Genomic DNA, 12,837 nt, shown 5'->3' with positions numbered 1-12,837 from the left:
AGTAATCAGTGGTACTCTTACAATTGCAATTTGTCCTTTTTAACTTATACCACAAAACGAACGCCTAAAATTAGGGGAAACTGAGGACAATGGTGAATCTTTGCAAAACATAAACTTAGCCCGACTGCATATGCTCTTGGTCTGAACTGGGGGAATAATGGACACCACAATTAGTAAAATATGAGGTGGCAACGACCATATATATGTGAGACTGTAAAAGAACCAGACACTACTCATACGGGTTAATTTAATATAAATTTTTAAAAGAATACGGTGATAAATTTGGCCCAAAAATACAACCTGAAAGGTACAAAATTATGTAATGGTATATTATGAATATTAGTGAAAATGTTGGGGAAAAAAAAAATACAACAAAAATCAAATAATTAGATACAACTGCATCAAATCTCTATTCAGAAGCTTTTATTAATATATTTTACAAATGGTGCTGCTAATTTGACATGGAAATGGAGAACCCGTGGGGTTTCCCGAACTAGTGCCTGCACTTTTGTTTTGCCTTTTCTCTATCTTCCATGTTTCTTAGCTAGACTATAGAAATGTATATATTTACTATATATATGGAGAAAAATTAAAAGAAAGACACACTCCGAGGCTACTGAATATTTACTCTGTTGTTTACTTGGTGAATTTGACATCTGGATTTCTCATTGGCTTGAGCCACATGTCAGCCATTACCCGCGAGGAAATGCTCCACAGTAAATCTGGGCCCTTCGACAATACATGCTTTGCCTTTTTTCCTGTTGCTGCTGCTGCCTTTCCCAGTCCATAAGCCACCAGCCATTGCATGGCAGTCAGTCTTTGCTTCTCAGTATCCCACTCATTCCTCTTCCCTCTACTCCTAACTTTCAAACCTCCCAAATGCAAATTTGCCACTTTGAACCTCTTTTCCTCATCATCCTTCCCAAAATCGCTCCCTATTCCATTTATCAGTGCTATCACAGGCCCACCAACTGCTTCATATCTCCTTAGAGGATCTCTCAACTGAACAACCACTGATATTGTGATTACCGTTTCTGAATCCCCAGCTTCATCACCAGAATTTGTGTTGCTGCTATTTTTAATCCAATCCTCAATTGGAATTGCAGATTCCAGTGGGTGTTTACTATCTTTCCCACTATAGACTGGAGAAACTTCAAATGGTGCATCTTCTTCTGCCATTTCGGCCTGGAGTTTTAGAGCTTCGATTGCCATGGCCTCTATTTTCTGCATTGAGAATGCAAGAACCTCTTCAGCTGTCAATGGGTCTTCACTCACATTCCAAATTCCTGTCGAAATTCTCTCTTTTCTTCCGGTACTCATTGCAGTTGACATGGTTTTAACTGCAGCAATAGTACGGGCAGCACTCGAACTTGCACCTTCTTTGTTCCTCCCTTGGATAATTGCCGAAGCAATGCCTTCGAAAGCTATTTGTTCAGCGGTTTTACCCAAGAGTTCATCCATAGGCATCAGAGATAAAATTTCAGAGCTAAGAGCTTCCACCCCAATAGCTGCCATTCTCTGAAACAACTCAACTCCAGTTGTGGATTTGTTTGATGGAAGAACCAATGGTTTTGATATCTGCATTGCAAGTTTAGGAGTATCTTTTCTCGCCACCGCGGTATCTAGAGGATTCAGAGCAGCTAAGTAGCCTCCGTTTCTAGTTTGAACCACACACCCCAAGCCCTTTCCAAGATCAGGGATAAAAACCTTGGATTCAGCCTCTGTAGGATCTTCAGCTCCTTCGGACTTCGCAGGAGGGATATCAATCTGATCAAGTTTAAATTCGTCAGCCTCTTCGTCTTCAAGCAATTGAAGAAATTCCCTCGTCACCGTTTCTTCGTCTGCGTCCAGTCTTTGCGACGCGGCTTCTTCCTCTGTCTTGACAAGTTTTTCCTCACCCATCATAGATTCAAGAGCTTTTATCTGCTGAGCAATTGAATCGAGCTCTGTCAATCTTGTCAGATGGACTTGATCGTGCACAATTTCCTTGACAACCTCACTCGAGATTGACCTTCTGTCAGAATTTTCCTCAGATTGTGCTTCATCTGTCTCGGCTTTGTCTTGAATCTCAACTCCTTTGTCAACAATGTCGAATTCAGGGAGGTCTAGATCTTCTATCTTCGATTCTGGTTCTTCGGATTTCTGAACAGGAGGAGAAGTTGAAGGCACTGGAGCCGGCTCATCGAGATTCAAGTCATCAATACCTTGAAAGTCTCCTGTTGCTCCTGACTGCAAAGGCGTCCATGCGTCAGCTCGGCTAGACATCCTCGGACTAGGGATGCTAAACGATGATTTCGACTGCTTGCGAGCAATCGAAGATGCGAAATTTCTTGCTTTACTCGACTTCTGTCCTTCGGCCTGGCTGTAAATTCCAATCCCCCCATCTTTCTCCATTAGCTGAAATCCTAATTTCAGCACAAGTTCTCCTCCCTTTGCTTTTCCTGATAGGTTGAAAGTTGTATCCCACTGCCTAACCCGTGTGCCTTCCGAGTTCTTCTCTATGGATTCCTGAATCAAGAGACTCAAATCCACACAACTTCTTCCGAAGTCAAGTTCTGCAGCATCCACTGCAAACACATAGATCAAAAATGGACGTGGCTCGAACTTGAGCTGCGTTCCACCGCTACTAGGCGTGCAATAAACGTGGCATCTAATAAACATAGTCTCTTCAAAATCAGCAGCTCCCTGAGAAACCCTTGATGGCATAGTGTGAACTGCTCCGTCTTTAGTCTCTTTCTTTCGAACACAAACTGAAAGTCGGAGGCCATTCATGGAAGCCGGAAGGCCTTGGGCAGTTACTACCTCAATGGAGAACAAGCAGCTCAGCTTTTGCATGCCAATGTGCGAGAGAGCTCGAATTGGCTTCCAGTTCCAAAGTCCTTTCTTGCCTGAAGAAGAAGAAATTGTTTTGTCGTCCAACTTCTTCAACTCTCTCTGATTTGGAGCCTTAGCTCGCTGTTCTCTGTCGACGTTTTCATCGTCGAGCTTTGGCCGGGAACGAAATGGCGATAAGGACATGCGCCGCTGTCGGGGTTTCGGGTTGAGTTGCGCCTCTATTTTAGCGGCGGCAACGGGGGGCTCATCGGATGAGATGGGAGGAATTGAAGATCGAGGGAGAGCGAGGGAAGCGTGTCTTCGAGTGGTGGTGGTGTGGGTTTGGTAGAGGGATTGGCTGAGTGCTTCGAGTTCTTGCAAGAGCTGCGTGTTGGGATTTCTATTGCCCGAGTATTCTGCTGCCATAATTGGAGAGAGAGAGAGTGTTGAAGTGGTTAGTAATGGTTATGGTGAAGAGAGGTAGAGAGATGGGAATGAAAGAGAAGATAAAGAGTAGTAATGTATGGTGATGAAACTGCCATGAATGATGGATGGGAGAGGCACTGGCTGGGGCTTCCTGGACCAAGAAATTTGTATGAGTAATGTGTGAAGGATAAGATGATAACGTTTCTCTCTCTCTCTCTCTCTCTTGTAGAAAAAGACAGGGTTGGAAAGAGGAAGGAAGATTGGTAATCTGCCCCCCCCCCCCAGAGAAGTAAGGGTATGTTTGGTTTGGATTTGTAGAATAATTTTGGATTTTTTTTTAAAAAAAAATTTGTTTGATTTGTAAATTTTTCAAAATAATTTTTAAAATCACTTTCTCTCTCTTATTTATCAATCAATCACTTTTTTTCTTTCTTCTCTCATTCTCAATCACTTTTTCTCTTACACGCATCTACTCAATTATAACAAAATATCAAATCATTTTAAACTCACAAACTCTAAAACTACTTTCAAAATACACAACTAAATAAACCAAAAAAATTTCTAAACTCTCTCCTTAAAATAATTTTTAAAAACTATTCTTCCAAAACCAAATCAAACATAAATGTTTGTATTGTTATATAGTGTAGAAATTATTCTAGTGTGGATCATTTTCCCACCAAAATGTGGTTTTTGTAGTCACTAGCTACCACGCCAACAAATATTGTGCAACACAATTTTGTAAGGTACTGTCAGTCAATAAGTGAATAATTTTTGTCTTCTATATAATTTTTACTATGATATAAGCTGTTTATGGTAAGACAAACTCAAATACATTTTAAAAATTTGACTCGTGTTTAATTTGTTCTATATATATTTTTAAATTAATTTATTATATCAATAAGTTAATTTTAAACGTACTTTGAAACTTTTAAATTTAAATAATTTATTACTAAACTTCACTTAGCTCGTTTGTAGACTACCACTGATTGTAGTTTATTTTGTTGGACTCGCAATTGGCAACCAATGATATTCCAGTTCTGCCCTTGAACTGGGTTTAATTTAAAAGGGTTGGAATAATGGACTGTTCACACAAAGCCTAATATAGAATAAAGTTTCGGACTCCCACTGGGGGTGCTGGGGTCCCTTTCCATTGGTCCAAAAAATAGTTTTTTTTTTTTTTTTTTTTTTTTTTTTTTTTTTTTTTTTTTCAGCCAACCCCAGGCCGACACGTGACACTGGGGGTTACCCCCACTGGGAGTCTGTAACATTGTTGCCTAATATATTACATTCACATATAGAGTTCTAGTGCGTTTCAGGTTCTAAAACAAATCAAACTGTCAATTTTTTATTTTTTATTTTGGGAAACTTGGGTTGGGTTCTCCTGTGTCCAACCACCACTTCAACAATTTTTAGTAAGAAGTCTCAATTTTTTGGTTTAGGAAGTGTATGTATATTGCAAGATAGAGGGGGAGAGTGTTTGGAAAGTTTTTGTCTTTTGGCAAAATTTTCTAACCTAAAACCATGAGGGATGATCATCTATTCATAGAAAAATAGGTTCCTCTGTCGAAAATATCTGTATTAAGCTAGTTGGTGTAAAACATGCATATGGAGGGACATCTGGCAACAAATTATCTACTGGCTGCTGGACATGGTCGGCTGGCCATGAAGAAGGACGGTCGGCCAATAAAAATTGACCTGCCGGCCACTTTTTAGCCAGTAGGCCTTTGAGTGGTTAGGCTAAAAAAAAATAGGTTTTGGTTCAAAGAGGGTGCAAGGTTTGGGTTCTGAAGTTTGAAAACCGAAGTCTTTTACTGAAGAAATTGAACGATTGTACAGTATAACAATTCATCATTGAGTGTTCAACATGAAGCACCCACGTCTTAAGGACAGTTAAAAATAGAATGTCTCCAGTACATTGCACGTATTAACGACTAGTTTTCTATATAACAAACAAGTCACAGGTACACTCATTCATAGTCAAAACAAACATGAGATTGGCAAAAATCATTTTGCAATCCTTCCAAACACACAATTCATATAATATAAATTACACATTAAAATAAATGATGTTTATGAAGTTATTTCATCTTTGTAGGTACGCGAACCACAGTTCACCTCATATGCTACGAACTTGCTATTCCCATATTAGCCGTAGCAGCTTCCTTGGAAAACATAGCAAAAATAAAAATAAAACAATGAATCATTCAGTATCACTGCATAAAGATGGCACCTTTAAGATAATTCTGGTTTTTGCTATATAGCCTTGTAGTTCTGTTGTTGTTGGAAATCGCCCGTTATACTGTTCCCTACAGAGCTTCGTCAATGGAACCAACCCAGCAGGGGCTTCTCGCTGTTAATGGAAATCAAGGGTTACACTGACTCAACCTTACACAGAGAGGAGAACAGAGAGAGATAGAGATGAAATACAGAGAGTGAGTGGGATGCAATTATGCAAATACAAGCATTAACCGGTTTTTCCGGTTTCAACTTTTTCACGATTAAACAATTCAATGGTCTTGATCAATTATTGTAATCTAACGGCTAACAATTGGGTTGCATATGGTGTGCAACCTTAAGGGGGTTGCACACTTAAATAGCACCCTAGTTTAAAATGGTCAAATTTGAAGGCTTTCTTTTTTTAAACCTAGGTACCAATTTTAGATTTATGACTTTTATTACAAAAAAAAAAAAAAAAAACTAATTTACCCTTTAATTTTTATGATTTCTATATTTCCATTATAAATATGAATGGAATTTTGGCATACGAGGAGCGCATAATAGTAATATAAAATTATCTATCACATCACCTTATTTTAGCATTAGTGGTGATGCTAATTATAATTCGATTTATGGAGTCTGCTCAAACTCGTCTAAATGAGAAGAATTTTATCCGATCCGACACTTATATGGGGTAGGAGTAGATTATATTTTGATCATCCACAATGAGGTTGGGACGGGGGCAAGTATCACCTCTCCCAGTTCCGATATAATTAATATATATATATATATATAAAATATAATTAGATAGAAGAAAGGAATACTAAAAGTCTGTTGTTCTGTTTAAATATAAATAAATAATCATTCCAAAAGTCTCACTGTTTATATATATGAAAACAAGAGAAATTATTTAGTGTGTTAAGAATTTAAATGATTTTCAATTTTTTGGTTATTTGAAATGTGGAGAGGTATTTGCAGGGACGGAGATGAAGTTGAAAAATTCCACCCATAGTGGGGATGATGTGAGAGCAGAAGCGGGCGCAGGGGTAGAGTTTAAAAGTGGGAGTTGATGGTCAATCTTCACTGTATTCAAAGAATGGATTAAAGAAATGAGAGAGACTGTTTGATTACAAAAATCAAAATAGTGTATAAAAATAAATAAATAAAAACAGATTTTTATTTTGTTACAAAAATAAAATCAAAATCTGGAACAGGAAAAAAAAATTAAATAGAAAAGTAATCAAGGCACTTACCTTATTATTTTCTCGAACAAATTTTTGATTAAGTCCAGTGTTTAACACTGTGTTTTTAATACAGATTCGTCCTCTCCACGGTGCTTTTAAATTGTGGACGTCTATCTCCCAGGATAAAATGATCAACAGTGAATAGTAGCAGCACTATAAACTATTTACACAACGAACACACTTTGTATTTACACTATTTTTCACAGGAAAATAATGCAGCAAAATGAAGAGAGAGCAATGGCAAAATTTAGGACGAAAATTCAAGTGAAAATCCAAATGAGGGATTGCCTATTTATAGATGAAATAGTGGTTGTTCGGTTTGAATCTTACAGGTAGCAGACCTGTTTGAACAGGTACAAGACCTGTTTGGTTTTGAATGAACAGATACAGGTTTGAATTTTGAATAGATAAAGAACTATTTGGGAATGAATTTGAACAAATTCGGATATGTTTGGATAGATATAGAACCTGTACTGAAATTCTGAAAAGATGCAAACAAATTTGAATTTTTCCAACCAAAATTTGAAATTAAAACTGGATAGATTTTATTTTACAAAAAAATAAAATTAAATTCAAATATTTTTGGCCCAAACAGATAAGTATTGGGCTGGACAAGCCCAACCCAACCTCACACCGCGCACCCGCGCCCAAGCCGAGGCCCAAGCCAGCCCGACCAATCGGACGGACGAACGGTGGGGCGCACGTGTGTATTTGTTTTGGCTCCAATAGGTCTAACCTACTTTACCCATAACCTCACTCTCTACAAAACTTGAGTGTCCCTTGGGGCCTACCCCAAGTTCTAAACCCAAGCCTTATAAACCTACTCAAAGTTTGCCTACCAAACCAATGTGGGACAAGCTTTAACTCAAACCTTTATGGAAATTCCACCAAAACACCATTTTCATGGAACTCACTTTGGCTTCAATTTCGCATTCACCCGATAATGGTTTTGAGCAACCAAATATACTACATAAATCACAACGCAGCATAGAACACGTTACAACTTAGACCCGCCAACTTTGGCGCTTGGGTCCCAACTAAAAATTAGACCAAAGTTCAGGAAAAATTTGATTTTTCCAAAACCATTTCTAACAATCCCCCACATGAATGGAATTTGATGACAACGGAAATGCAACAATATGCAAAAATTGGTCGAAAGAGTATAAGTCGAAAATATCTTGCATCAGGATAGATAGCTTTCAGCTTTGAACTTTCCCTAGTGATAACGTATCGGATTTACTAGCTAACCAATGGACGCGATAGCTTGAATTGTTTAGCCGGTTGTGTAAGTCAAGACAATAGATTTCACACAAAATATCTTCTGACATAGCATGGTTCTCATGGTTGTGTTCATTTTGGCCTTGAACACTCTTGGTTATTCATGAGTGCTTCTAGAGAATTTAGCCTCTTCATTCTCATAGAATCGGCCCCAGTTTGACACCCATATAGATGATTCTTATTGTGAGTATCTCTTATACTCGTCTTGATTTTTATGCCTAAATCAAGATATAAGTAATCATTAAAAACAAAGCTTATTCTTAAACCCCTACATACAACATATGTTGCAAATATTACTCTCACCATAGGAATGGGTAGGGAATTTTAATCCCTTGGTGATTTCTGCTGAGCTACACGTAACTTAGTTGTCCCTTGAACTTAGTTCTTGGGATCTCTAATCATTTAAGTAGGGTTACCATTATGATGACTCTTATGTAATAGGCTTTAATCTCATCCCCTGCGATGAACTATACACTTGCTCTTTTGTCAAACCTTTTGTTAACGGATCTGCAATATTTTCTTTAGATTTTATATAATTTATTAAGATTATTCTATTTGAGAGCAATTGCCTTACGGTATTATGTCGACAACGAATGTATCGTGACTTACCGTTATACATATGACTCTGTGCCCTAAATATTACAGATTGACTATCACAATGAATGCAAATAACTGGCATAGGTTTTGGCCACATTAGAATGTCTTCTACGAAGTGGCGAAGCCATTCTGCTTCTTCTCCTACTTTGTCTCAAGCAATGAACTCAGATTTCATTGTGGATCATGCGATGCATGTTTGTTTTGTGGATTTCCAAGAAACAGTAGCGCCTCCCAGAGTAAAGACATTTCCACTAGTAGATTTTGAATCTTTAGTATCGGATATCCAATTGGCATCACAATAATCTTCCAGTACTGCAGGACATCGAGTAAAGTTCAAACCATGATCATGGGCAAACCTTAGATATCTAAGAACCCGAATAAATGCTTTCCAATAGTCTTCTCTGTGGTTACTAGTGTACCTACTCAATTTACTGACAACATAAGTTATATCATGACGAATGCAATTAATTAGGTACATTAGGCTTCCAATGATTTGAGAGTATTTTAGCTGAGACATCACATCACATTTATTTTTTGATAAATAAAGATTGATATCTACAGGTGTTCTTGCTACATTCATATCATTCTTGATATATTTATCAAGAATTTTCTCAATATAATGAGATTGAGATAATGCATATCTGTGGATGTTTTAGCAATTTTTATTCCTAATATTAAATCTGCGACTCCTATATCTTTTATATCAAATCTTTTGTTTAGCATTTGCTTAGTTGATTTGATCATGTTTTGACTGCTTCCAATGACAAGCATGTCATCTATATAAAGTCAAACGATGATATAACCTTTGTTAGTATTTTTAATATAGACGCACATGTCACATTCGTTTATCTTAAACCCATTAGTAAGCATAGCATGATCAAATTTTTTATGCCATTGCTTAGGTACTTGTTTTAATCCATAAAGAGATTTTACAAACCGACAGACTTTCTTTTCTTGCCCTGGCACTACAACCCCTTCAGGTTGCTCCATATAGATCTCTTCATTTAGATCACCGTTTAAGAAAGCTGTCTTGACATCCATTTGATGTATCTCTAGATTATACAACGCTGCTATAGCAATAAGCATGCAGATGGATGTTATTCTTGTCACAGGGGATTATGTGTCAAAATAGTCCAGACCTTCCTTTTGTCTATAACCTTTTACCACAAGTCTTGCTTTATACTTGTCTATTGAACCATCTACTTTCATTTTTCTCTTGAATATCCATTTATGTCCAAGAGGTTTAGAATCGAGTGAAAGATCCAACAATTCCCAATTATGATTTTGCATAATAGATTCAATTTCATTATCAACAGCCTCTTTCCACAAAGGTGCTTCAGGACTTGTCATTACTTCCTTAAAGCATTGAGGTTCATTTTCTAACAGGTATGTCAGAAAATCTGGACCAAAGGATTTTAATGTTCTTGCTCTCTTACTTCATCTTAGTTCATTATCAGTTAAATACTGTTGATCGAGACCACTGCTAGTCTCTTGTGTTTGATTGTCATTAGTCTCTTGACTTTGTGTACAATCATAAGTTTTTTTATATGAATTTAATTCATGCCCTTTCTTGTAAGGATAAACATGTTCAAAAAACACAGCATTCATTGACTCTATAATACTGTTCACATGCATATCAGGTATTTCTAATTTATAAGTCAGAAACCGATATGCACTACCATTCTGAGCATAACCAATAAAAACATAATCCACTGTTTTTGGTCTTATCGTAGTCTTTTTCGGAACAGGAACTTTTACTTTTGCCAAACACCCCCACACTTTTAAGTATTTGTAGAAAGGTGGTCGACCTTTCCACAATTCATAAGAAGTGCTATTGGTTTTCTTGTGGGGTATTCTGTTAAAAACATAATTAGTAGATAAAATTGCTTCCTCCCTCAAGTTCTACGGTAAACCTGAACTTAGTAACATGGCATTCATCATTTTTTTTAAGGGTTCTATTCTTCCTTTCAGCAATTCCATTTTGATGTGGAGAATAGGTTGTTGTAGTTTGGTGAATAATGCCATGTTGTGCACAAAATTCATTTAAAGGCGCATCATATTCACCATCCCTATCACTTCTAACCATTTTAATAGTTTTACCAAGTTGATTTTCAACTTCAGTTTTGTTGAGTTTAAACATTTCCAAGGCTTCATTTTTATTTTTAAGTAAGTATGCATAACAATATCTTGTTCAATTATTGATAAATGTTATGAAATGCTTTTTGCCTCCTCTAGTTTGAACAAATTTAAGATCACACACATCAATATAAAATAATTCTAGAGGTTCGGTTTTTCTTTCAACTGATTTAAATGGAGCCTTAGTTAGTTTCGCTTCTACACAAATCTAACATTTGTGATTAGGATCAATTTTAAACTTTGGTATATAATCCAAACTAATTAATCTATGTAGAGCATCAAAATTTACATGTCCTAATCTACTATGCCATAAATTTGACTAAAGAATATAAGCAAAAGATGTGTTATTTTTATTAATAGAAAGTTTTGGTACAACGGTTATTACATTCAACTTAAAGAGACCATCACTCATGTATCACTTACCAACATACATATCACTCTTTGTTAATACAAATTTATCAAACTCAAATACAAGCCTAAAACCATTTTTACTTAACAAATAACCAGAAACTAAATTCTTTCGGATGTTTGGTATATGCAGCATATTGTTGAGGGTAAGTTCCTTCCTCGATGTCATCTTCAACATCACCTTTCCTTGTCCAGCCACAGTAGAAGTAGAATAATTTCCCATGAAAAGTTGTTCACCATTTACAACGTCATTGTAAGTAGTGAACATCTTCTTGTCCGCACAAATGTGACGAGTTGCCCCAGTGTCAACCCACCATTCCTTGGGATTTTCAACCAAATTAGCCTCAGACACCACAGTAGAGAGATTGATGTCATTTATCCCGTCAGAGATATAATCTAATTCTGTCACATTGGTTTAATTAGTGGTCTTCTTGCTTGTACTTCCACCATCCTTCTTTGGGCGGTGGCAATTGGAGGCTCGATGTCCGGTCTTGCCACAGTTATAGCATTTTCTTTTGAACTTCTTATTGCCATTGTTGTTGCCTTATTTAGGACCATCTCCAGCAAACTTCCTCTTTTTGTTATATGGTTTGGACACATGTTCAACCACATTAGCCTTCGACTTAACGGGATTCTTACTATTCCTCTTTTCATCCTTATGGTTATCTTCCTCAATTCTTAGTCTTACAATAAGTTTATCCATGGTTATCTCTTTGTGTATATGTTTTAAATAATTTTTGAAATATTTCCAAGCCGGTGGTAATTTTTCCACTAACGCAGCGACTTAGAAAGACTTGCTCAGAGACATACCTTCAGCATGAATATCATGCAAAATTAATTGAAAACTTTGAACTTGAGAAATTACCGTTTGGGAGTCTACCATAACAAAGTCCAGAAATTTACCGACAAAAAACTTCTTTGTGTCGGCCTCGTCTGTCTTGTATTTTTTCTCCAAAAAATCCCACAATTCTTTTGCTATTTTCAGAGGGTTGTAAACATTATACAACATGTTGTCAAGGCTATTGAGGATGTAGTTTCTACACAGAAAATCAGAATTTTTCCCGGCGTCTACAGCGGCAACAACTTGTCGATCACTTTCATCCTCTTTCAGTGCTAGAGCCTCTTCACGGAGAAACCGGACCAGATTTAGAATTGTAAGATAGAACAACATTTTCTGCTACCATCTCTTAAACTTGGTGCCATTAAATTGTTTCAATTTTTTCCCATGATTTATTGGAACTTGAACATGGTTCTGGATAGAGACTAGAACTGTTGCTACAATTGGAGTACCACTTTCAGTTGCAGTAGCCATAATATCCAATTACAAAAATTAGAAAAACCAAAACAAAAAATAATTTTCTAGTTACTAAAACCAGAAAATAAATTATAACACAAAATCATTTTACTTTTCTAGTTACTAAAAGTAGAAAAATAAAGTACTATACACTAATTTTCTGTAACATAACTACACAAAATAATATTATGAAATTGTTACTGAGAAACTGTATATTACTACTATTTGCCAAAGAAAATAAGCAGTATATTACTACTATTTATCAAACATCATATGACTACTATTTGTATTTTCCAACCAGAATATCACTTTGTAAAAGCACAGAAAATAAATCTGTCTTAAGATTGATGGTCAATTTTCACTATATTCAAAGAATGGATTAAAGAAATGAGAGAGACTGTTTGACTACAAAAATCAAAACAG

General features: G+C 36.5%; 1 protein-coding gene across 1 annotated transcript; it reads right to left on the bottom strand.

Annotated features, from left to right (window-relative positions):
• Positions 1-386: 386 nt before the first annotated feature.
• On the bottom strand, positions 387-3,519 carry PMI1 (plastid movement impaired1). The gene has a single exon (XM_028250965.2). It carries the CDS (start codon positions 3,238-3,240, stop codon positions 637-639), a length of 2,604 nt encoding a protein of 867 aa, XP_028106766.2. The 5' UTR covers positions 3,241-3,519; the 3' UTR covers positions 387-636.
• Between the last annotated feature and the right edge of the window lie 9,318 nt (positions 3,520-12,837).

The sequence above is a fragment of the Camellia sinensis genome, chromosome 6, assembly GCF_055761805.1.
Source record: "Camellia sinensis isolate YWXY chromosome 6, ASM5576180v1, whole genome shotgun sequence".
Taxonomy (NCBI): domain Eukaryota; kingdom Viridiplantae; phylum Streptophyta; class Magnoliopsida; order Ericales; family Theaceae; genus Camellia; species Camellia sinensis.
The sequence above is the reverse complement of the archived record's forward strand: the minus strand, read 5'-3'. Positions and strand labels throughout refer to the sequence as shown.